We start from the raw sequence: 25,779 nt of genomic DNA on the forward strand, positions 1-25,779 counted from the left end.
GGGCCCAGAAGCCTCAGCCCCCCTAGCAGCCCTCTGGGTAGACCCCATTTTAGGCAGCATCAGTAATGTGGACAGCAGGAGCTCGGGCCAGTCTTTGAGGGCAGTTATACACCACTCTGCTTTGTCTGGGATGGCAAAAATTCCCATGACAGGAGCCTTCAAAGTCTTGGAGCATGAAACCTGAGCGCTCAGGTGCCCTGGTGTGCAGGAACAGGGGCCTCCCAGAACAGACGGGCCCGGCTGTCCCGAGTCCTGCCAGTTCCAGCCTCTCCCACCGCATTTGCCCAGAAAATCGATCTTGTAGCGCCACTTTCGGGGTGGCTCTCTCCCCGTACTCGCTCTGGATTTTGCTCTTTGGCATCGTGAGCTGGGGCCGTTCAGCCTCGAGCAGAAGAGGCTCCCGGGAGGCCCCAGAGCCCCCCCCACGGTGTCTGAAAGGGGTCCCTCCGGGGTCTCAGCCGTTCCGACCGCCGAGGCCGCGCTCGGGGCGGTGGCACCGCGGCCCCGCCCGGCCCCGCCCCGCCCCGCCCCGCCCCGCCCGCCCGGCCCCGCCCCGCCCGGCCCGGCCCCGCCCCGCCCCGCGCCCACTCGCTGCCGCCGCGCCGGGACCGAGTGCGGGCGCCGCTGCCACCGGCAGCCACTGGGCACGGGGCACCAGCCACAGGGCACCGGGCACCAGCCACAGGGCACCGGCCACCGGCCATGGGCCGCGCCGCGCCCTGGCCGCGGGCATGACAGCGCGGCCGCGCCCGGAGCTGTGCCGCGGGCTCCGCACGGAGCCAGGCAAGTACTGTCCGTCCTGCCGGGGCCGAGCCGGGGTCGGCGGAGGGTTTGCCGCTCCCCTGGAGTGGCTGTGCGGAGGGTCAGTGGCGGAGCCGCTCAGCTGTTGGCGCCAGGAGCGCGGGAAGGTTCGCGGAGGCGGATCGGGGGACAGTGGACGGGCGGGAGGCGGGCGGAGGAGCCCGGTTCCCTCGGGCGGGCGGGGGCCGGTGTGTACGCGGGGTCGGGACGGGAGTCACCGGGAGCTCCGGAGCGTGAGGAGTGTTCGCAGAGTCGCTGCTGCATCACGCTGTTGATCCAGGAGGGACCGGTCAGGTGTGCGTTCCCGCGCGCTCGTGTCGGCACGGGAGGACGAGCGCGGGATCCAGCGCTGCCTCGTCCCGTTGCCTCTCCGCGAGCAGCCGCCTCTAAGCGCAGTTCGCGGCACCGGCTGCGGCCGGGCAGGGTTGCCGGGGCTGCACGGAACTGCAGCTACGGTTCTGTACTCAACCGAACAAACGACAGAATGTCGTATTAGCATAGGGTTAGCCTGAAATAATGGAAAATAAGAGGGAAAACTGTAAACGTTATCCAAAATGCCAGTCTGAAATTCTCAAATGAATCATCCAATACAAACAGTAGCTGAGTGGAACAATTTTCTTTGCAGGGATTTTCCACTGGAATAAATAGCAAGTTCTGTTAAAAAAATCCAGAGTGATTGTTCATTGCAGCTTTTGCTGACAGTTCTTTAGAGCCACTTGCAGTTTTTACCTGTGAGCCCTACCTAAGACAGAGGTGGCTGGTTTTCCCTTTACCTTCTCATCTTCTTCTATATTTAGAACATTCCTTAATGTTCTTTTTCCTCGGCAGACCCTTGCCTGCCCATGCCTTTGTACCCAGACAGAGTGTCACTGTGATGTGCCAACTCCACATTACCTGCAGAGATAGAAAATGAGGATCTTTTACAGTATGTTCTTTGTCTCAGCATCACAGCCAGTTGCTTGCTTGCACAGCCAGAGCAGTAGGGCCATGGACACCTGCTTCTGCGGAAACATGGAGCTCTAAATGGATTGTATTCCCCAGGATGCACAAAGCATGACCAGGCATGCACCTCCTCATCCTTCCACTGATGTCTTTGAGGACTTGGTCATCAGTTTGTCCAGCATGACCTTAAGTTAATTAAGCCACTGGTACTTGGGTTATGTATAAATGGCAGTGTTCCTGATCACAGCACAGCTGCCAATGCCTCACTGAGACCTGGCACCGCTCATGCCCAGCTGCAGGGAAGTTCCTGGGTACATTTCCTGGGCCCCTGCGGTGGTGCTTTCCAGTGCACAGCTAAAGAGAATTAAAGTATTTAGTCTGTGAGCCAGAGAAAAGATGGTCAGGAGGTCTTTTTGGTATGCACAGACCTTTTAAACCTGTCCCCCAAGCCTGCAGCTAAGCAGTTTTCTCCAAGATCTCGCTACCTGCACAGGCAGTAGCTCAGTTGCAGCCCATTTATTTAACGCCCTCTAGTGAGGTTTTAAAAATTAACATAGATTTCTTTCATGAGGAAAATAAATATTAGATTTCATTGGTTAAAAAAATTTACATTTTCTGAGAGTCAGCTGCTTCAGGGAATCCCTCTCAAACATGATACCACACTTTGGATGGGTGCACAGCCTAATTTTGGATAGGCATCTCTGACCATGGAGACATAATGATAGTCTCTGCCTCCCCTGCAGACGCTGGGTGCTCAGCGAAGGTATTTGCATCAACAGCACTGGACGTAGTTCCTTTCTTTTGACCTGTCTTTAAGTACTGCTGCACTTGGGGTTTTGGCTGAACCTATGTGTGGATTGCTTGACGTGGCTCTGGTCTAGGCAAGCTTGGCATTCATAGAAGGGTTCATTTATGCTTCTTGGTGCTCCACCTTTGTTCATTATAATTCAGCTGGGCTGGCCTCAGACTTGGGAAGTGGCCTTGTCTTGCAGAGAAGCTAGCTTCAGGGGCTGGAACTCTTTTAGGTTGTAACCAAGGGATGTGACTTGATCATCTGTGTAGTCAGACTGGTTTTTACTTCATAGGTGTGGGAGATGATGAGAAATGTACTATGGATATGGTTTCTCTTAATTAGCTGGAAGATGTAGTGGATACTTTTTCTTCATGATCGGCCGTGAGGGATCTCAGATCCTCTCCTGCTTGTAATACATAAGATTCTGATTTGCAGCTCCAATGCAGAGATGCTTCTTGTGGATTCTTTCCCAGTCCCTCATGGACAGCATTACATCAGCACACCATCCTCCATCTTTCTGCCTGCCACAGGTTCACCACCTCTCTGTCACACCAGCACCCTCACAAACACCCACAGACTCCTGTATTCTATTCACCTTCATCCACATACTGCTCACTCCTCCACCCTTGCCAGTGACACTGTCACAGCAAGAGTTCCCAGCAGATCTGAATACATGCATCTCTGAGAACACCCACAGTAGCACTTGGCCACTTGGGCTGTTGCTCACCTGTGTCCTGCGTCACCCATGTGTGGTCACACCGATGTCACGCGGCATCTGTCTCACATGGACACCCCCAGCAGCCTCCAGAGCACTGGCAGCATGTCACCCGTTTGGCAGCACTGCTCAGGGGACAGCTCAGGGGACAGCCCAGGGGTCTGGCTGGGAGCTGCATGCAGAGGTCACCCAAGGGTGGTACTAAAGTGTGGTGCACACCTCATCTATGTGGATTTCCTATCTTCCCTAAGACGGGAAATCTGCCTTGTCAGCTCCCCACCTCTCAGTGTGCTGCTCGTGAGGGACTGGCACCCCTTCAAGGTGTTCTCTCTCTGGTCGGTGGCAGCGATATGATTATTGACACCTCATAGAGCAAACAGCAAGTCTGCTTAACAGCATTTTCTCCATTTCAGCCAGAGGCTGGGAGCGTGGCAGTTACTGCAGTTTAAAACGAAACTATAAAGCAGTAAACCCCACTTCTCATCTTTCACTTCTCCGCGTTTCCTCCTGAGAGATCTTAGAGCTGTGGGAAGAAGGCCTGGCACAGGGATGGGTGCTCAGTGCCCATGCACCGAGGATCAGCCCCTCTTTGCTTGTCTGCCCAGTGCTGCCCTCCTCATGTTCCCTCAGAACAAATGGCAGGACAGATAAGGACATGGAAGTTTCCAAAACCAGGCACTCATAGTTAGCCCCTCCGAAAACAGGTAGGGTGGAGTCCAGTTTGTGGACAGCGAGAGAGAAACTGAAGCAAAACAGGATGTTTTTGTGAGTTAAAACTTATTTTTCATCATTCTTATTGACAGGCTTGTTTTGGCTTGGTTAGAAGATGTCTGCCACATTTATCGGGAAAGACCTTTGTGCATGTATGTGTATGTATGCAGATGTGTATGTGCATGTGTCCTTGTGTAGGGATTGTACATGAAGAGCTACTATTCAACCTCAGGAAAATTTTCTACCTGAAAATTAGTAAAACTGGTAGGGGCTAACAGCTAAGTAATGGCGAATATAAAATCCATCTATGAAACTCTTCTGTAAATCTTGCCGTACAATTGCCTTCTGCTCTGAATACTTCAAAATTGGAAAGATTCTATCAAATTGTAAAGTATTTACCAAAGACCCACAAAAATACTCATGACTGTAGGTATTAGCTTATGAATAAACGTGTTAAGCCAAAGTGATAAATAAGGGGCAGATTAGGAAGCCATTGGGGTCATCTGTACCCCACAGTATGTCCTATATTTGGCCAAGTTTCAGCTGATACAGTTTTCACACTAGTTCCTGTAGAGTTAAGACAAAAATGGAGAAGAAATACTGGGAGAAATTAAGTCAGGGAATAATATAGAAATCAGAATAAGTGTCTTTAAATGGAATGTTTCTTGGAGTTTTCCATCGCCTGTGCACCAGAAATGGAGGCACAGAGAACGACATCTCTAAAAACCCCTATGGCCACAGGTGCTTCTGGGGGCAGGTGAACCTCTGTATCTCTGTGCCACACAGATCCAATCCCCACAAGCCCAGCCTGTGCCCTTGCATGGGGTATGAGGGGTCATTGCACTGCTTTAGCCTTTGTCCAGTTCCCAGGGGATGACATACCCACTCTCACCACCTCTGTCCTTTGCAGACCACTGATATTTTATTGCTGACTTCAGGGGAGCAAGATTCTCTACCTTTGTTGTTTCTTTTCCTTGACTCTGAGTTTCTGCAGTGCCTTGCAGCAGTTGCTCCTGTGGAACAATTATAACAGCCTTGTGTAAAACTTTACATGAATAGTGTGATTCCACTGTTGGTCTTTTTCCAGCTCTCACTCCATCAAAGAACTGGGGCATGTTCTTTAAGGCCACACAGCTTGACTTGCATTAGTTCATAGCAAGAGCTTTTTCGTATAAGAATGTGCACATTTCTTTGTTAATCTCACTTGGCAAACTCTCCCCTGGCCTCCAGGTTATTTGATCTCTGAGCTCCTCATCCTCCATAATCAACTTCTCTCCTTCCCTTTCTCAGCCCGCTGGCAGCTCTTCAGGCTGTGTTTTCAGACCCCTCCTTTTCACATTCTGTTTCACATGGGCTCAGCTCACATAATGCTGCTCCCTCCTGCCTTCCCTTTCTTGACCTTTGCTCAGCTGCTGAGTGATGTCTCTCCCTTGGCCACTGTCAATGCTTAACCCTTAATGTTCCTGCAACTCCAAAAACTGGCAAAAAAGTGCAATTGTCTAAGCCAAAATCTACTTTTATTTGCCCAGCTCATGTAACTTCAGACTTGCAGTTCCTCTGAAATTCATTATGTTTGGATCCTAATTTGAAGCTGGGATCTCTATTTTTCATTTCAATCAACTGCAGAATTCTGTGGAATTAAATCCTGCAATATAGCACAAACCTATCCTGGGTTTTGAGGAGGAGTTTGACAGTGAATGATACTATGAGTGTGCCCATGCTGACGCTGACAGGCAGTTGAGCAGGCAGCAGAAAGAGGAAAATGCCTTTCATAGTGTGTGTGCTAACAGAGACGCTGTTGATTAACCCATTTTTCAGCCAGCCAGCTCTGAGAGTACCATTTAGCAACTCTGAGCCTGTATAATGCGAATAGGATGCTTATAAGGCATAAAGGGATTAATGTTCAGCTCTAATGAAATCCAGATGCATAGAGCTGCCTCTTTTCAAAGTCCTTTCCATGGCCAAGCTTCAAATAAAATTATTTAATCGTTGTAAATAGATGAGAAATATCATGGCTCAACGTGAAGCATTGTTCACTCCGTACTTAAGCTCACAGGCACAGGAGGCTGCTGGCAGTGGCCTAGTGGAGGGGCCAGGGTCACCCTCTGCCCGTGACAGCATCAGTCACATTGGGGAACGCAGGAACCTCCTTGGGGAGCACAATTCATGCACGTGTTTGCCTTAGGGCTGGGGGAAGCTGGCTTGGAAACAAGCCTCCTTCTATCCCTGAGTAAAAGCCAAGGCAGGTCTAAGTGGGGTGAGTCTGGTCAGTCTCCCAGGAGCGTTGTGGACCACTGGCACCTTGGAACTTGCCTTGATTGTGTGTCCAGGAGAGGCGAGGACTCATGCTGGTGTCAAGTGCAGCTGTGCAGTCTGCTCAGGGGACCTGGAGGGGATACTGAGGAAGTTTGCAGATGACACAAAGCTGGGAGGAGCTGTTGACTCCCTTGAGGGCAGGGAGGCCCTGCAGAGAGACCTGGACAGATCAGAGGGCTGGGAATCACCAACCATGGGAAGTTCAACAAGGGCCAGATTCTACCCCTGGGATGGGGCAACCCCGGATGTACGGACAGACTGGGAATGAGAGACTGGAAAGCAGTGCCAGGAAAGGACCCTGGGGGTCCTGGTGGGTGGCCAGTTGTTCCTGAGTCAGCAGTGCCCTGGCAGCCAGGAGGGACATCCCTGTCCTGGGGGCATCAGGGAGGGGGATTGTCCCGCTCTGCTCTGCCCTGGGGTGGCCTCACCTCAACATTGGGGCAGTTTGGGGGGACACAATGGAAGGAAGAGATTGAGCCATTAGAGAGTGTCCAAAGGAGGCAAAGGAGATGGAGAAGGGCCTTGGGGGGAAGCTGTGTGAGGACACTGAGGGCACTTGGTGTGTTCAGCTGGAGAAGAGGAGACTGAGGGGAGACCTCACTGCAGTTCCAGCTTCCTGGGCAGGGGCAGAGGAGGGGCAGGGACTGAGCTCTGCTCTGGGGGGACCAGGGACAGCACCCAGGGAATGGCCTTAAGTTGTTTCATGGGAGGGTTAGGTTGGATATTAAAAAGAGGTTCTTCCCCCAGAGGCTGGTTGGGCACTGACCAGGCTCCTCAGGGCAATGGGCACAGCACCAAGGCTGCCAGAGCTCAAGGAGCTTTTGGATGATACTCTCAGGCACATGGTGGGATTGTTGGGGTTTGTCCTGTGCAGGGCTGGGAGTTGGATGCAGTGATCCTTGTGGGTCTCTTCCAACTTGGCATTTTCTGTGATTCTGTGATTTTTGCCTCATAAACTGTTTGTGGTTTGCACTTTCTCTTCCTTGTGCAGTTTATATTTCCCTGTGTCACACACTGAGCATGGGTATTCTGCATTTCAGGCACTGGGAGTTGGTCTGGGCCCCAGCAGGGGCTGGACCACCCTACTTATGCTCAGAGGCCCCACATAGAAAGGCTGAAGTAATTCTGCAGCTGTCTATGAATTTTTAATTTTTAATATGGCAGGAGGAGGGGTTTAGAACCAAGACTGGGAGGGGAAAGGGGTTATTTTAAAGACATTAAGGAATGTGTTACATTTTTCTGTTCCTCAGGTCTGGCTGCTCTAGAAGTTTTTCATTTTGCCAAAGTGCAATTCAGTGAACTCTTTATTTGCATTTTTAAAGAAAGAGCATGGTTCTTAATTTACTTTGGCCTCAGCTGTGAATTTTGATACTGTGAAACCCAGCAAGTTCCCTTCCAATGTTATATATACAACTTCACAACAGAAACTTCTGCCCCAAAGTACTAGCCTAAATTAAATGGTTTAAAGGCGTTATAAAAGTGTGCCCCCACTGATTTCCTATACAAATATTATCTGTAGTCATCTCATATTCATTGATGCCATGCTTATCATTGGAGCATGCTGCAGCTTGAGGCCAGAGACCATATATGTGTGTAGAACTGTGTAGAGGTTTTCTTTAAAGGCAAGAATTCCTTGGGAGACATTCCTAGGGTGGCTTTCAGCATTGGTTCAAAGGAAGGAAAGGAATGAGAAAAGAGTTCTGCTGTAAAATTATACCAAAACACAGGGAGAATCTGTTGTGGTGGTTTTTTACCGTGGGAGGAGGTACTGCAGCAAAATCCCTACATGTGACAGCTGTTTGGTCTAATCCATTGTTAACAGATATTTCAAATTTACTTGACCCTGGTCATCAGAATTGCAACAAAACCATCTGGACCTCCAAGAAAAAGTGAAGAAATTTTACAAAACAAGGTTTTACTTTTCCCACTGCTTTCGACCTCCCTTGCCAGTAACTAGAAAGGGGAAGGAAGCACTTCCTTCAGCAGCTGTTCGTGTCTCAACAGGCCAAATGCATGAAGTACAGAAGTATTTCTGAATCAACACTAATAGTTATTGATCTCTTCAGTTTCCATCAATAAGTGATTTGCTGTGCTGGTGACAGAGAAGGAACTTGCATTTGTAATGCTCAAAGTTTTTCAAATTGTATTGATACAAAAAATACATTGTCCGAGTGTACCCTTCAGATGTTCAGAACCTGATTCTGCTGCAGATGATGGCTAAGAATCATCCTCACCAGTAGTAAGCATTTTTCTTGCAGTGCTTTTTTTTTTTTGTTGTTGTCCCAGAACACATAAACACCCCCCTCCTGCTGAACATTAAGATTTGCAGAGAAAAGGCCACCTGTGGATGTTCTCAGCACCAGCTGCCCATAATTTTCACTGATTCTGTCCACCAACACCGTATCAGGGATGAGGCTTGGACATAGCAGAATTTTTTTTATTCTTATATTCATCAGTTTTCACCTCTCTGTCTAGTTCTGGGGCTACAGTGAGGGAGCATAGAGCTGCAGGTGGGCACTCAGTTTTTTGCAGAATCACAGCTGATGGATGAGAGCTCTGGCCTTGTCTTCCTGCTTAAACCTTTTGGGCCCCTTTTCAGGTGCCTGTCTTTCTCTCTGAGTGACAGTTGAGAGTTTTGCTCTGCTTTGGAACCCCAGGCAGAGCCATGTCATGGGACCAAACCCTCGTGCTGGTCTCCAGGCATGGGCATTGCTGGTGGAGGGCAGGGCAAGGCTGTGTTCAGTAGCCAGAAACATAGTCTGAAGCCATAACAAGTTCCAAGTGTCCTTATTTGAGTTCTAGTCCAGTGCCATTGGAGAACATCCCCATCACATCAGCAGTCCAGAAAGACCTGTTTCTGTCAGGAGGACTGGTGCTCCATGCGGTGGCCGTCCCCTCCATGCTTTGCAGGGCATCCTGCCTTGTTGCCAACCACTGTTGGCATTGCTCCAGACCCCACGGAAGGCATAAGTAATCCACAGGAGCAGGGAGAAAAAGTGTTATGGAACAGATTAGTGTGAATCAAGCCAACCCCCAGCCACTTTGCTTTCCACCTCCAAGTGGAAAATGCACATGGCCTTTGGCAGATGAGAATTGTTTCTTCCAGTCCTGCTTATATGCGACACTTTAAAATAAACCAGCAGGGCTCCATTTCTTGGAAGGAAAAGGAAATGTTTCGAAGTGTGTCCTTGCAAACTTATTTACTGCCACCGGGCTTTGCATATTTTAAGAAATGTTTTTTAGTTAGGTTGGAGCTGTGTTTTAGTAATAAGGGAGAGGGAAGCAGTTAGTGAAAATTGGCAGGAAGATGAAGCTATGCGACATGGCTCAGATAAATATTTACACCCAAGTGTCTTAGCTCTAAGTTCACATCAAACCATGGTTCATACAGAGCATATTTTTTGGAGAGCCTGCTCCATGCTGGAGCCTTCTCCCTGTGGGGTCATGCTGGCCTGCCCACCTGGCAGTGATCTGGAAGGAAGCAGGTTAGGAATGCCTAGTCCTGATCACCACTGCAGCAGGATATCTCTGCTACATAGAACATCTTCACAGAAGCACAGAATCACAGAGTGGGCAAGTCAGGAAGGGACCTCAGTGGGTCATCTGGTCATCCTCTCTACTGAATCAGGGTCATCCCAGAGCACATTGCACAGGATTGTGTCCAGCCAGTTCTGGAATATCTCCAGTGAGGAAGACTCCACACCCTCTCTGGGCAATCTGTTCCAGTGCGCACAGAACCTGCATAGTAAAGTTCTTCCTCATGTTCAGATGGACCTTCCTGTGTTCCAGTTTCTGCCCATTGCCTCTTGTCCCATTGCTGGACACTGTGGAGCAGAGCCTGGTCCATCCTCTGACACCTCCCTTCAGATACTGACAAAGAGTGATGAGGTCCCTTCTCACTTGTCTTCTCTCGAGGCTGAACAGGCCCAGCTCCCTCAGCCTTTCCTTGTAAATGAGATGATCCAGTCTTCTTTCCCAGACTGAGAACTGGGCAAAGAGAGGGAAATCAGTGCAGGAAACAAATCACAGCCCAGGCTTTTTCTTAGTCCTAGAACTCCAAACTCTTACCTTTTAAGGGACATTTGGAGGAGAAGTGGAGGGGTTTTTCTCTTATTCTGGGTGGTGAGCTGGGCAGGAAACCAAGGCTGAGAGGAAAACGCATCTCTTCCAAGGAGCTGGTCCATAATGTAGGAAGGAGCATAGCTCTTCAGGCCAGTATCAGCCAAGACCAGGCTGGCAGACTGGCACAGCACCCTGGTGGGATGCGGGGCAGGTGATCTGCCTCCCCGTGGGTGCCCTGCGATGGATTCCCACTTTCGGGCAAGGAGGAATGGCTGCAAGACAGTAGCTACTGGAGCCCCAGCTAAAATTACTCCAGCTTGAGGGGTCACATTTAAACTGAACAGTTTCCTGAAGTCTGGCAACAGAGGAGAAGGAGACAGCAGCCATGCAAGGGCACTTTTCACTAAACTCTTTTTACATGTACATCCACATAAAATGACAAGCACAGTTGTTTTCAGTTCATGTAACCTAATGCCTGATTCCCTTTTATATAGTGGACAATTTCCCCTTCTGTTTCTTTCTCTCTCTCCAGCTGGGTTCTCTAACTAGAAATGCAATGGCAGAGTCTGACACAGGCACATTGTAGGAGCATCCAGTACTCACATGAATAGAGCAGGAGGCAGCAGCATCCCACATTATCTCATTAAGAGACTTCTGTAGGAATGCCTCTGCAAATGTAAACTCATTAGGGGGTTGAACTGCAGCAGTTGTTTTCACATGGGTACATCCAAGCTCAAGCAATCATTTGATTGTTTCTGTACTCTTAACTGAGTTCTTAAGTATTTTTTTGAATGTTGCCTGAGAGCTAAATAACTATGTGCCACATTTATACAGTACCTTTTGCCCTGTTGCAGTAGACCACCGAAAACTATGTCCAGTTGATTAATAGCAGTGATCAGCTATCTGCTCTGATACCACACACTGATACCATGATGAGAATATTTGTAGGAAGAGAGTGTTTCACAAGATCCATCCAAGAATAAGAATAATGTTGATGTTACTGGCTCAGAACAGTCTGTGATGCTCCAAGTAATCAAAGACATTGTGGCCCATGTTTTACTCTCTCTGACTGTGTCTTTAGCAACATAAGCCTCCCTAGCAGATAAGAATGTCAGCATTGAATGGACTCAGAGTCCATGGTTATAAAAATTGGGGTGATTTTTTTTAAAGAGTAGATGATACTATTTCACCATCTCTGCAGCCAGAAAGTGGACTGGTTGTCCTACAAGGGAAGAGTGACACTGACGGCCAACTGTTCCATATAAAAGAGTAACAGAACCTGGCAACTAAGAGCAGCGAATTTCTCCTGCAAGTATGAGCTGGATGCTGCAACCCCACTGTGACATGCTGGGGTTGAAGACAGCACAGGGTGGTTTTAAAGAAACAGTGTATCAACGTTTCTGAAACAAATAATTTATGTTCTGCAGAAAAACAGCACTATTAACCAATTTTGTTTTCATTTCTGAATGGGAAGTAAACCAAACAGCAGCATTCCAGTGGCACAGGCACTGCAAACTTTGACCAGCTATTGGCAGAAGGAAAATCCATCCCATGCTAAGCAGGTGTCATTATTTTTCAGCTCCATCCCACCTTAACTATCTGAAGAATAACATTCAAGTGCAGAGATCAGTGGAGGGAAAAAAACCCCACTGCTGCTAGCCAGCTGAGCCGATAGCACAGACCATACATGGATTTGGAATGAGGGGCATTAGACTCACAACCTCCCCAATGCCAAGAAATACACAGCTAAAATCGGCAGCTCAGAGATGAGTAATGCATAAACACGGTCCAGAGTGTTGCAAGTGTTCAAGCACTTCCAGAGTATATTGGGTAAATGAGCATCTGTTTCCATGGCACCAAAACAGCACAGAGATCACGCCATGTCCTTCGGCAGTTCTCTGGTTCCATGCCTGGTGAGTGTGAGCTGACCTCCAACGAAAGCACTTCCTGGCTCCAGCACAGAGGAGCACAATGAGGTCCCTCCTTCATCCAGAAACAATGCTTATGGGCAAGGGCTACCCGATGCTTCTGGCAGCCAGGCGAGCCTGGCTGAGAGTCACCAGCCACCCCCCTCAGAGCCCAGGTAGCTCTGCTCAAGCCCAACCCTTGGGCAGCAGAATGAGGGGGCTCCAGTGTCAGAGGCCTTGTGGTGCTGCTTCTGTGTAGTGAGATGGGAGTGGTTTTTTGCAAGAAAACCATAAAACTGTGGAGCTTAGAAACATGCAGGATTCAGAGCCCATTTACATGGCACTGGAAGGACACTCAAGGTGTTAGAAGACTCTGTCCTTGTCCAGCAGTCTCTTAAGGAAATATCACGTACATGGGCTGGCCCAGACATATTCAAATGGTTTAAAATGGGGTACACAGCTAGATTCTCCCAAGCAGAGAGGGAGCACACGAGCAACTGTTTTACTTTGTATGACTACTGAAACCAAAGGCAGAACAACTTATTATTTCTGTATTAAATATGCAAATTAAATAGATTAACTGTGATATTATGCCAATTAGTTGTCCTGTTCCTCCAGTAAGATGGTAGTTTTAGAGTGGCCAAAATGATTGCCTTACCCATAGTAACGGGATTCCACCATCTCAGTGATGTCCTGCTGAGACCATGACAGGCGAAGGCCAAAGAGACTTTAGCTGAGGGCTTGGAATGTCATTTTTTGGTTTTCCTAGAGTCTGTTTGTGGTCAGGCAGCTGGAACTCTGGACAACTAATGATGTCAGCATTTTATTTGGAGAGAGAAAGTAGGGGGAGTAACTTTTGTCCTGTAGTCACAGTATTTTACTGGAAACCCCTAATTCTGCCTTCATGAGATTTCCAGGGATAGCCCAGTGCCTGCTGGAAGTGGTGCTGTGGAACACGCCCTCAGACCCCTCAGGAAAGGTGCAGTGCATAGGCAAAGACAAGGCTCGGAAGGCATTACTGCCGCCAGTCAGGTGCAGTTTGAAACCCTTCTCAGTGGTCAGGAGAAGAAATCCACCAGTACCAACTCCCTGAAATTCATTCTGGGTAAAATATCTTCTTGCACTATACTTCCATCATGTATGTCATTGGTACCACTTTGTGCCACAGAAGAGAGTAGTTTTGGGGTGGCCAAAGTGATTGCCTTACCTACAGTAAGGTATTATGTGCCGGGGGATTCTTTGGCCCAGAAGATACTACCACCAGCAAGGGTTTATTACAATGCCAGTCAAGCAGTTGCTGCAATGCCCCTGACATGGAGGTGCATCACCTGCTCTCTCCAGCAGTGCTCTCTGCAGCTGGCAGCAGCTGCTGGGGTTCACTCCCAGGCAACCACACCCACCCTTGCTTCCCACCCTAAGATAGTGCATGACTGGTGCTTTGCTGCATGTTGTTTGTAGGAACATTTTATTCTATTAGGGCACTTCTGGAAGCCAGATGTTCTGTTTTAGTAGAGACTCTCTTTTTAAAACAAGCTTTTTTGTGCTGATGTTATTTTTATTCAGTTCTCCCTGTGAAACTTCTGAAGACAGATTTTTGCTTGGCAATGTCATATCAGGGTATGAGGGAGAGATTGCTATCCGTCTCTGTCTACATATGTACACGTATCCAGGGAACCTACTCAGGGAGCACTACTGATGTTGCAAAGCTGAATATTCATGCATTAGAAAATTGCTTTATTAAATCACACTTGCAGGGCCACTCCAACTTTAAGTTACAAAATCATACACTCTTTTTCACAAGGTCATCTCTGCTTTGGAGAGCTCTGTTGGATTTGATCAGGCATGGAGTCAGGAGTCTGTGTTGTAGAAAGCTCTTGCTGGTAGGATTGCCACCTTCTGCAAAAGGGGTCTTGTAAACTAAGTGGAAGATGAGGAAGGTGACCCTTTCCTGGCTGCTGGACTCCATGCTAGCCTCTGCCATGGATTTCTTTTCTGACCTATGTTAAATCACTTCCACCAACTTTTAAGTGGTCAGTAATGCCCACTTCATAACTTCTGGGCTTTATCACTCAACTCTCTGGAGACAGACTTGCAGCCATGCTGAGCCACTGTAGCTCCAAGGAGGGTGATCAGGAGCACGTGCTTCAAACCAGTCCCAGCCAACCTTCCAGGCTGCTCTGAAAATCCAGTACAATGTGGTGAACACCAGTCATGTAAATTCACTTAAATCACTTTGTTCTTGGCCTTTCCCTCAGTGATGTGAGGATACCTTCCTCTGACATCATGAGAATGTTAATGTGGTCATAAGGTGCTGAGCCATGATAGCATCGTGTCCTCAGAGCTGGGACCAGTGAGCTTGCACAGAGTATTTCTGTGTTCAGCACAGACCTTGAAAAATAACAGAAAGTAACAGTTAATAAAAGGAACACTCTTTCTACATAGAAACTCTCCCTCCTCAAGCAGAAATTCTGGTTTCTTTTATTCTTAGGATTTTACTTATTTTGATACATTCAGAAATCATAAGATCAGTAATTCTCAGCATTCTTTAAACTCCCTGGCACTTAAAGCTCTAACACAAGCAAATGCTGAAATTAGAAATAAGCCATGGGACAGATTTTCCCGTGCTTACTAATCAAGAGCCACAGACATTAGGATTTTTCTCTCAGGCTAAAATCTCTTGTCTTTATCCAGGCAAAATTAATTTAACAAATAAAAGGAGACCTGTGACCTCTGTATATGTTGACTTGGATGGTTATCATGTCAAACTCTCAGGTCTCACTGTTACAGTCACCCCAGTTCTGTGTTATACAAGACTTGGTGGCTGTGGCTGTTGAAAAAAACACGAGTGTCTTGAGGTTAAGCTGCCTGGAGAGGGACCTAATAACAGCCTGTTTGCTGAATCTGTAAGTCATGAAAAATGAAGACAGAGAAAAATCTACTATTCCTCCAGCCCATAAAGTACGACTCCCTACGGTATTATATGCTGTTCATAACTTTGTCTAGTCCAGTTTTAAATTGAGTTCCTATACCTCTCCTTAAACTATTCCTTGGCATAAGTGCTTGGAACTTTTTCCTGACTTCATACTTTGGGGTTTTTATCTGCTTATTCTTGTCATTACTTTGAGATTTGGCTGTGAAAATGTAAATGTGAGAGTTGACAAGTGTTTTTATAATCAGGAAAGGGAGGGAGGTGTCTGACAGCACAGATCATGGCTTTTAGTGATGAGGTTTCGTGGGCATTAGCTAGATGAAAACAGAACTCGCAGAGTTCAATGAGCAGGTATGCTTCCAAGGTAGCCAGGCTGACTGGAATGTCTTTTTGTCTTGCAGAAGATGAAGCCCGTAGTCCAAAGAAGACGATCTACCCCATCTGCCATTTCTAAAGCTCTCAGCAAGTCAAAGTCCCATTCCAGGTTGAGTAAATACCTTTCTAATTCCTGTTTCCGTCTTTCTGCCTATGCAAACTGAAATCAAATTCATATGAATTCAAATTCATTTAACAATGTTGAAGGCAGTTTGGTCCTGCAGCAGGGGCAGGCAGGGGCAAGTGGAGAGGGACGAGGCACTAGACAGACATGGTGGCACACAGGACATGGGCTGGGGCAGCATTTGCCACCTCACATACCGGGGCTGCGGTGGCATTATCCCTGAGGAGCATCCTAGTGTTCCCTCCACTATTTCCCTGCCCGGCCACCCCCAGGTTACTCACTGCCAAAGCCCTCTGCAGCCCCTGCTCCATCTGCTGGACTGCCAGCGGGAGAGCTGGCCCTGAAATTTGGCCCTGGCTCAGATACAGGTACATCTGGGCGGGTGAGGGGACTGGAGATGCCTCTGGAGATGGAGGGAGGGCTGGGAGACCTGCCCACGCCCTGCCAGTCCTGTGTGGGATTCAGCCATGCTCCAGGACAGCCATGTCCCTGTCAGAGTACAGCAGCTTTCCCTTACTACCAGCACAGGTTGTGCAAAGCTCCCTCCCTTGTCTGCAGCTTATCAAGTCTCTGCCCACACTTTGCTCCTGCAGGTGTTAAGCACCAGGAGTGTCAGCAGACAGGGACCCACATGCCAGACGTGCACATCTTCGGAAAAACTAAGTGCTAGCCCTGACATGAGCACTTCAGTCCAACAGTGGGACTCCTTGACATCATCCTGTCCTCCTCCTGCAGCACCATGACAGATAAGGGGATACCGCAGTCCTTTCTGCCTTGCTCTGATAGGAATCATAAATAACATTTCCTGAGGGATTTGTTTAGTTTGATTTTATTTTCCTTGTAAGAAAGAGATAATAAAGCTGAACTGATTGACATTTTGATCTGAAGCAGCCCTCCTGAGGAATATCCCTTCTGTATCACACCATCAGTGATTGATGCACAGTATACACTGCTTCTGTGGGGTCAGTTTTGTAGGACCATTTATTATAAAGGGCAGGACTGATTTTCTTTTGGTTGTTTTTTGACTAAGTTATGTGGCTTCTTTTTCATTCCCCTTCCCCATCTAAATTGCACTAGGAAAAAAAAGTAAAGAAGAGAAACAAATTCTTGCCTTTATTTGGCTGGAGAATATCCTTGTGAGGGAGGGAAGCTTTAAATGTTTCTCATGATGAATTGCTGTGGAGGGAGTTGGTCCAATGCCATCTTTGCTTAGGCCACCAGAGTATCAGTGAGATTTTTTTTTGCTATCTTGTTGTGTTTACAAAGCTGTATAACTCCTCCGGGTTTAGGAAATCCACTGCTGGGATTGTGAGATGCTGTGGCTCTCACTGCTCAGCTGATGGACTTGGAGAGCTTTTGTATCACACTTAAAGGTGATTTAGCTTCTCACTTGTAGCTCCACACATACATAGACCAAGGATTCACTTGTTGGTGGCTGTGGAGTGGTGAGGAGGAAAGAGAGAATTTCTGTTTGCCAGGGTGCAGGTGTTCCTGTGACTGGGGGATGATTTTAGAAAAGCAGCTCCTGGCTTACTTTAACCTCACTCTTGTGAAATGAAATGAGCTCAGTTGTGAGGCCAGTGGAAACTGAGTTAAGACCAGCAATGTCAAAAATACTACCCTTACAGCTCATGTGTTTTTTCATTTGTTTGTATAGAGACTGCCCTTAGACTAGAGCAGTATTGCTAAGGGGTGGAGGGAAGACAAGTATCTCTTCCACATCATCCTTTCTCAGGCAAGATACACATTTTTGTCTAAATGTGGAGACAGGAGGATTTGTGGTTTTTTTCTCTCTACATAAATCTAAGGCTGTGTCTCAGAGGTTCACTGATTAAGTCAGGGTCAGGCATATGAACACACTGTCCGAGTAAGAATCAGCAAAGAACTATTCCTTGTTCATGTGGCACATCCCACCTGCTGAGACCCAGAAATGGCTGTGGGAGCTGTTGTGCTGCCAGCACCACTGACCTGAGCCCAGAGCAGTGCTGAGCAGTGCTCTTTGGGGGTGCTGAGGTGCAAGATCATGCTGGGCAGAGCTCTTCTTGATGGGAAGAGCACAGGGAGAGGGTCTGTTTTAATTCCCATGATGGCTTGTTGACTGCAGTCAACATGCAAAAACCCTCAGGTTTTTTTGGAAATGATCAGCACCTATGTGAATCTCAGTGGAAACAAGATACTGGATGGCAGCCAGGCAAGCCAGAATCAGATGTTTGGAATTGGATGAGTACATGCAGTTCCTTGTCTTTGTGCTGCAGCCCTTGCACTGACAAGCAGTTCAGTCTGGATGGAAAACGTGCAGAAAGGACAGTTCCCCCCATGCCTGTCTGAGCTGTGCCACAAGCCATGGGCTTTCTCTTTTCAAGTCAAAGCTCACACACGTGTGCAGGAAATAAGTCTTTTACCTGAGTGAGAAATTACTCAAAAAGAACTATTTCGGCAGCTTAACCTCTCTAGATTTGCTGCGGGCATTTAGGCAGTTTTCCATCTGTCTGAGGCTGGTGAATTAATTGGGCAGGGGCAGGCAAATGCATGTCATACAAGAGAGCAATAGGGATAGTGCTGGGAGAGGCATGGGGCTGATGGGCTCCTCCAAAACAGACATCTGTGTTGAATAACAAATCCTTCCGAGAAAAGCTTCTGACAAAGTCTTGTAATTTTTTCTTGCTCCTTTAGGGAAACTACCCTTTTCTCTTCCCATTTGGACAATGGACTGCCAAGTAGGGTGTTCAGCAGCCCAGGCTCCACCTTCATCCTGGATGAGCGAGTACAGCTAACTGTGGGCCTGCAGACCCAGGAAAGACATCTGATCTTGTTCAGCGATGTGGTGGTCATTGCCAAGTCCAAGTAAGAGGAATTCACACTCACTCCTTCTCCCCAGTATGTGCTGTTGAAACTAGGCTCAGCTCCCATCACATGGTGGGATTCTTGGAGCTGTCCGGTGCAGGACCAGGAGTTGGACTCAGTGAGCCTTGTGGGTCACTTTCAACTCAGGAGATTCAATGATTCTATGAGGTTCTGATCTATTTGTGGAGCAATCAGCAGTCTTCAAAACAATGCTTCTTCGCAAATGTGGATCTAAAATGTGGCATCCCACCCACCTTCAGAAATTCTTCTTGGTATTAATGTTTCACTCCATATTCCTGAAGGAAAAGGTTGTCTAATCAGTTTCAGCCTTTCCCTTAGGAGGTTGCTTGAAGATATACCATGAGGGCAAGAGGCAGAAGGACAAAACTGACTCCCAGTCTGACTCCTTCTGCCACATTTAAATTAAGATCTGTCACTACATCTATGTGACTGGAAGGGGCATGACCAGACTCTGGAGGTCTAGGTGTTAGGATCTGGTCCAAGGAATTCCTAATTTCCATTGCAGATCCTCCTCCAGCCTGAAGCTGAAAAAGCAAGTGCATCTGAGTGAAGTGTGGACTGGCACCTGCCTCAGCGAAGTGACAGAGAAAAAAATGAGTCCTGAGAATTCATTTGTCATTGGCTGGCCTACCACCAACTATGTTGTCACCTTCAGGTATCTTATCAGACAACAGACCTCCCTCTGCATCCCAGTAGCTGCCCAGGTCTCCCATGTGTCAAGTGAAACAATGACTGAGGCTATAGGGCCCTGAACTCTACCCCTGCACTTTTCCCCATTGAATAAAGGACTTCCACTCACATTAGGCAGTGTGGTAAAAATTTAGATGTTGGGAGACAGTCATCTTAGAAGGATATCTGCAGGTTCATCCCTGAGAGCCTTTTAGAGGACCAATCCTTGCAAGTGTTGATATAGTGTTGATACAGGATGCAGCTGCACAGCATCCTGTAACATCACGACCAAATCTGCTCTTAGCAAAACAGCTTGAGCTACCAGATAACTTATAAGCATGTTGTTTGAGCAACTGCCATCCACCATCTCTGTAGGAGATTAGTCCTAGCTTGAGAATTTTTCATTATGAAGGATAGGTTAGTTATGTCAGTGAAAAATGTCAGGTGACCTCGTGCCAGGATTGAATCCTTTATCCATCCTTAGTGTGGCTTAGGCAGCTCCTGGGCAAACCTTTCTCCTGCAGGCTTTTGCCAGGGTGTTCCAAGGCCACCATATTGGAGTATAAAATACAAAGGTTCCTCAAGATGGGTCTGCACAAGCAGCACCATTCAGAGCTTGCCCAGCCCTTGCTAACCCCAAAAATAGAAATGCAGGGGAGCATGGAGCAGTCTAGAGAGTAGCCTATTTGTATCCAAATGCCATCTCAAAGACAGTCCCAATGTTAAACCTGAGCTAATAAGGCTCACCAAAAAGCAGGTGACCTTTTTATTACCTTGACACAGTCCAGTCTGGCTAAATGGAATCTAAGTCTGGTATATCACAGGGAACTCAGGTTACTGCTGGCTAAGGGATTTCTTCTTCATCCTTCCTTTTACAGAGCAGAGAGGTCAGCAATCTCCAAGGGTCACTGTCCTCAGGGGTTCTGTGGGCACAGCTGGGAAGCACTGATCTGGCCCAATGCTTTTCCATCTGTGGGGCAGCTGCCTTGGTGGAAAAAGAAATGGGAAACATGTCATGGTTTTCATACCTGCTGTCTCATCATTTCAAAGGGTTGGGATGTTGGTCTTGCCCAGGTGATGCATTTCCGATGAGGGTTCATGCTCTGACATGCAAGTTGCTGTTTGTGTCTTAGCCCAAACACAACAGCAGTTCCATTTCCTTCCCTCTGAGGCATGGGTAACCTGTGCTGGCAGCTGAAGCTTCTAGGAACAGCAGACATTGGGAAGGAAATATTAGCAGAAAGAAAATAGCAATCAAAGGTCACTGCAAAAATAACAAGGGCCCACAGTATGAGTTAACTCCAACTTGACAGAAAGATATTTGTCCCTTATCTGAATGCTCACCAGTCCAACAGGAAATGTGGTCCAGTTTTTTGCTGTTTTTTGTTGTTGTTATTATTATTGTTATTTGTTAAAATAGAACAGAAGAAGGAAAGGACTGTGCTTTTGTTCCAGGGCTTTGCAGGAAGGAACTTTGACTTACAGCTATATATAAATGAAATTGGGTAGAGTTTCCAAAGGCTGTTACCCGCTCAGCACTTGTTTGATGATCTGCCTCCCTTTTTGTCTTCAGCTCAGCTGATGTGAAGGAACGATGGCTGTCAGCGTTACTGTGGTAAGTGACCCTCTTTTCATTCTCCTCCTGGGTGGTTCCTCTATGGCCCTCAGACAAATTTACCATGCTAGGTATCAAACTGCACTCTGATTTTCAGCACATTAAGTGTCTAACTCCTGTTTGAAAAATCCACCCTTGAAATCTGAATATAGAAGCCCCTGGATGAATGCAAAATTGGTGTTAACATTTGGGAGAAAATGGGATCCATCAGAAGATATTGTTGGAGCATCCTTTTTCCTTTGGAGCTGGAGGTTGACTTTACTAATAACTGTGGAAATGTCACAACTGTTGGTGATGATTCAGATGTTTTTTTGATTTGAACTAAAGTTTGTATTTTGTGGCATCCAGAGACTACAGCATTTTCTTTTTCCTGTTTTGTTTTACATGTTGTTTCCACTAACACACAGACAAAAGTGTTTTTACAGGTACAGAGAGGGGAAGAAATCTTCTGATTTGTGGAGAACAGTAGTGATCCTGAGAGAACACTGGGAGGTGTTATGCAGGACACATCTATTTGCATTGAAGTACTGCATGTGGGAGGGTTGCTAGTCTTTGGGCTCCAGGTGGATATAAAAGCCAGGAGCACGTGACCACACTATGAACATTACATTCACATATGTCATATTTAATCTGTATTTATTACAGTACCAAGGAAGGTGTCCCATCCAAATTTTAGGGTCCTTCTCCGGTGTGGTTGGGAAATTATAGTCCTTCCCCTTTTCTTTGGCTTTCAGGCATATCAGTGAGGTAAAACAGAATGAATACCTGAAGAATCTGACCCTTCAGATCTTTGTGCTGGATGACAACAACTGTTCTTCTGTAAGTAAAGCTAAGAACCTGCTCATCAGATCAAGACTACACAGGGGTCTGTGGGGTAGGGGCAGGAAGGCAGGGCTGTGCTGCTATTCCTGTTTCAAATTCAAGTCCCAGACAAAAAGGTTTAGAGGGTGTGCATCTGGGTATCTGCATCCTTCCCACTGGAAGCCCACTGGGAGAGTTTTGGTTTGAGAAATCAGGAGGTAGCCAGACCCTCACCAAAGAGCACTTAAATCTTAAGGTTATTCTTGGCCTCTAGCTTCTTTTTTCTTTTCCTTCTGCTGCACTTCAAAATCTTTGATGGTTTATGGCTGAGTGCCCAAGTTGAGGATATTGCACAAAGTCACAGATATGTTCTCCTGAACTCATTTACTGGAATGTGTCCCAGTCTAGCATACATTTCTTGATTTCATGCCAAGCGTGGTGGGTCACATTTGCCTCCTGGGTACTCTCCTCTCTAAGAGCGATGCTAGACACTCATGGTTCATCAGCACTGTGCCATGTTTACCCTTTTGAGTGACAGTGGCACTATGATCAATTAAACACTGATGTGATCAAACACAGCATCTGAGTGCCACCCACCCCCTGTGATTTCTGCTGGATGAAATCTGTGGATGGTGTAATAGACCCATGCTAGAAGAAGTAGTGGAGAACAGCTTTCACACTGTGTAGCAATCATCCTTTCTGGTGTAGTTCAAATTAGTACAGCTCTTCCGTCCATGAATATTTAGTAAAGACATTCATTAGACAGAAGAGTGACACTCTTCCCAGATTTTCAAGCTACAGGAAACTGCAACCAAACTTCATACCTTTTTATTGGCTTCCTGTATTTTCTCTGTTTGCCTTTCTAGACTACTGCAGTCAATGTGTCCAATGTGGAAACTGCAGAGAGTGTGATGAAGAAGACCCTTCTACAGCTTGGGCTCCCTGTAAGTGGCAGTTGCCAGATCTTAGCTAAGGAAACTAACAATATCTGGTTTACAGGACAATGTGGATGTCAAAAAGTCTAGATTTGCTGTGTGTTGCTTTCTGAGTGGAGGGCAACCTCATGGACCTTCACCCTGCCCCTTTCAACTAACATTTTTCTCTTTTCTCTTCCTCACCCACCAGGGTAGGACCAGTGAACACCACCTCTGGGTGGTCTCGGGAAAAGATGAGCCTGCTTACCCTCTCATTGGTAAGACCTCTCCCACCTTCCCTCAATTCTAGCACCGAAGGAACAAGTGATAAATGATACCAGGGTATGTGCCAGAGAAACACCACAAACATTGCCCTCTTTGCTTAAAGAAGCAATGGTGGGGACACTTTTGCTGATGTAAGATGTGACATCAAGCTACTGTGAGATGTCACTTGGCTTCTATGGTCTCAGCATCTCCGTTGAATCAAAGCGTGGTGACATCTTTGAAGATCTTCACACTTACCTCCCTTTTCCAAGCAAATCTGTACATTTTTGGATGGGAGCCTGTGATATTTCTCAGCAGATGCTTCAAATAAATGGGAGATCTTTAGGCTGGCCTAAGAAGTTCCTTCTATGCAGCGAATGTGATGCAGGGGTAGGACACGCCTCAAAGCCCAATCCAATCTCCACAGCTGCTGGTATGAGATTGAAGGGCTACAGGTTTAGAGGCTGGTCATATTCTCCTGCTCATCTTTGCAGGCTTCTGCTCATAGGCAGAGCATGAGCTCAGCGGCAGCCTGAGCCCACTTTCACTGCCTGCGATAGAGATGTCCACTCTTGTCCATCAGGCAGAGCATCTCCTGACACCTTCCAGACCCTTTGCCTTCGGGCTCTGTCAGAAGCCAAACAAATTGCTGCAGTCAGGTGGTCACTCAGCAAGAGTGTGGTAGGTCCAGAGGAAAGCACTTTGGAAACTGAAGGAAGCTGAATTTTTAGATAGTCCATTGGTGACTTATAAGCCTCTAGTTAGGAAGCTAATATGTTTATCCTACTGTTTTGGTAGTTATTTAGTTTTCATTGCATTTCAGTTTGCAATAGTGCTTTGTTGCAGAATGTTCTGGAGAGCTGCTAATGAGGATTGACTGGCCAGGTTTAAATGGATAAACTTATTTGTAAAGCAATGATCCTATGCATGTGTGGATGTGCCCTGGCCTCTTCAGTCCACACGTGGAAGTTTCAAGTAATGTTGTTTAGAGGCCCAGCTGCAGTGGGAGCCATTGGATGTGGCTGCTTCCTCCTGCCCAGATTTGGAGCTGTTTTCACATAGCTCTGCATCTTTGTTTGCTCTTTGCACAACTCTGCTCAACAGGGCACGAACATCCCTTCAGTATCGCACTGAGCTGTCTCCGGGACTCTGCTGACCAGCAACAAAGAACCAACAATAACACTCTTCTGGCTGATGGGACAGAGGCTTCCTTCCTTGCTCAGCTCCCAAAGGAAAAGCAGTGTCAGTTTGTCCTGAAACGCAGACTCCAAGCTCCAATGCAGCTGAGGAGAGGTAGGGGCTGCAGGAGCATGTTATAGCCAGGCAGAGATTTTGCTGCTTTCCATGGCAGTGTCAGACTCTTTCTGGTATCATATACATATCCTAGAGTTGATCTCATACCTGACAGAGAGGCAAAATTCATCTTTGCAAATGTTCAGAATTAGCTTTCAATCCCTGATTAGCTTTCAATTGCAGGTAATTATCATAGAGTCACAGAATATGCTGAGTTGGAAGGCCCCCATCAGGATCATCAAGTGCAACTCCTGGCCCTGCACAGGACACCCCAGCAATCCCACCACGTGCCTGAGAGCATTGTCCAAACACTCCTTGAGCTCTGTCAGGCTTGATGATGTGACCACTTCCCTGGGGAGCCTGTTCAGTGCCCAAATACCCTCTGGGGGAAGAACCTTTTCCTGAGGTCTAACCTAAACCTCCCTCAACTCAGCTTCATGCTGTTTCCTCAAGTCCTGTCACTGGTCACAAGAGTGAAGAGATTCTCATGCTGCACAGACAGGAAGGTTCCCTGAAGAATGGTGATTGATTGAGAGTTTTGCTGATGGTTGAGAGATGAACAAGTGGTTTCACTGCTGTATATTGTCTGACCATCCCCACTGAGAGTGCAGTTAATAAACAGGGGAGCATAGGAAGTCCTTGTTTTGCTGTGAACTCCACCTCCATCACTGATCACTCGCTGGCCAGCAGGAAGGACAGAAAGGTGTGTAACAGAGTTCTGTGTTTTCCTTCAGAGTCACTGCAGAAACACACCAAGAGGAAGAAGTCCTTGATTGACTGGGCCCTACGCCGCAGCACCAGCACTCCCACGGGCAGCCCTCCTTCACAGTCACCTACTACCCCACGGAAGCTCTTCGGCCTGTCCCTGACCTCTGTCTGTCCTGATGGGATCCTTCCCAAGCCAATTATGGTAAGGAACAGTCTGGACTGTTTGTCCTGACACACACTTGAAATGTTTAGCCCAGAATTTGAAGCCACTTGCAGTATTTATGAGATCTGAATGGGGAAGAGGACCATCATTTGCTTGTTTCAGATTCAGCTCAGTAACAAGGGCAGGAACATCCTTCTTCTGGGTAATCATATCACTTCATTCACAGATGTCTGTCCTGTTTCAGTGGGTGTCTCCAACCAGGTCATCACCAGCTGACAAGGGGCAATGTCAATGGATCCTGCCATGCTGCATAGCCTAGACCTCACTCACTACAAGAGTCCTCTGGTCTCATGCTTGTCACAGGATAAGCATACCCACAGGAACTGTACATGCAACTTGGCTGTCAGGTTCTTGTCCCCGGTTAAATCAGGATAAATCTCTCATATTTTTCTCTTCCCATTATTGATTATGTTACAACACATGAAGTGTAATACACACAAACAAGAGGGTAAAGAGTTAGGCTTTTAAGTACAACTGGGCTTTCTCTTAGGATATGCTGCTCCTGTTGTACCATGAAGGTCCCTCTACTAGGGGCATTTTCAGACGGTCTGCCAATGCCAAGACTTGCAAGGAGTTGAAAGAGAAGCTGAACTCTGGAGATGATGTTCAGGTGGATGGAGAGTCAGTCTTTGTGGCTGCAGCTGTCATCACGGTATGTTTGGCCAAGTAACTCAGCTGTCTGGGCTAATGGTACCTTCCTTCTTTAAGGAAGCAACATGAGTCTTTATGGGTAGGGAAGATTTCGAGGAACA

At 47.2% G+C, this 25,779-nt stretch overlaps 1 protein-coding gene across 6 annotated transcripts in view; it reads left to right on the top strand.

Moving 5' to 3' along the window:
- The first annotated feature begins 644 nt into the window (after positions 1-644).
- Positions 645-25,779, top strand: part of LOC113988963 (rho GTPase-activating protein 20-like) — a 34,142-nt gene continuing 9,007 nt past the window's right edge. For 2 of the 6 annotated variants that reach the window (XM_039378148.1, XM_039378147.1), the window contains exons 1-11: positions 645-783; positions 15,578-15,660; positions 18,349-18,519; positions 19,046-19,195; positions 20,783-20,824; positions 21,559-21,643; positions 22,492-22,569; positions 22,751-22,817; positions 23,908-24,096; positions 24,831-25,006; positions 25,518-25,679. In XM_039378148.1, the coding sequence (XP_039234082.1) occupies positions 15,581-15,660; positions 18,349-18,519; positions 19,046-19,195; positions 20,783-20,824; positions 21,559-21,643; positions 22,492-22,569; positions 22,751-22,817; positions 23,908-24,096; positions 24,831-25,006; positions 25,518-25,679 (1,200 nt within the window). In that variant the 5' untranslated portion in view covers positions 645-783; positions 15,578-15,580. Of the gene's footprint in view, positions 784-13,328; positions 13,353-15,577; positions 15,661-18,348; positions 18,520-19,045; positions 19,196-20,664; positions 20,825-21,558; positions 21,644-21,845; positions 21,990-22,491; positions 22,570-22,750; positions 22,818-23,907; positions 24,097-24,830; positions 25,007-25,517; positions 25,680-25,779 lie in introns of those variants that run through there. The other 4 variants (XM_027723089.2, XM_039378149.1, XM_039378151.1 and 1 more) reach the window with 4 other exon arrangements.

This window comes from Pipra filicauda, unplaced genomic scaffold (genome assembly GCF_003945595.2).
Source record: "Pipra filicauda isolate LSUMZ 115617 unplaced genomic scaffold, ASM394559v2 scaffold9_size5747161_pilon, whole genome shotgun sequence".
Lineage (NCBI taxonomy): Eukaryota > Metazoa > Chordata > Aves > Passeriformes > Pipridae > Pipra > Pipra filicauda.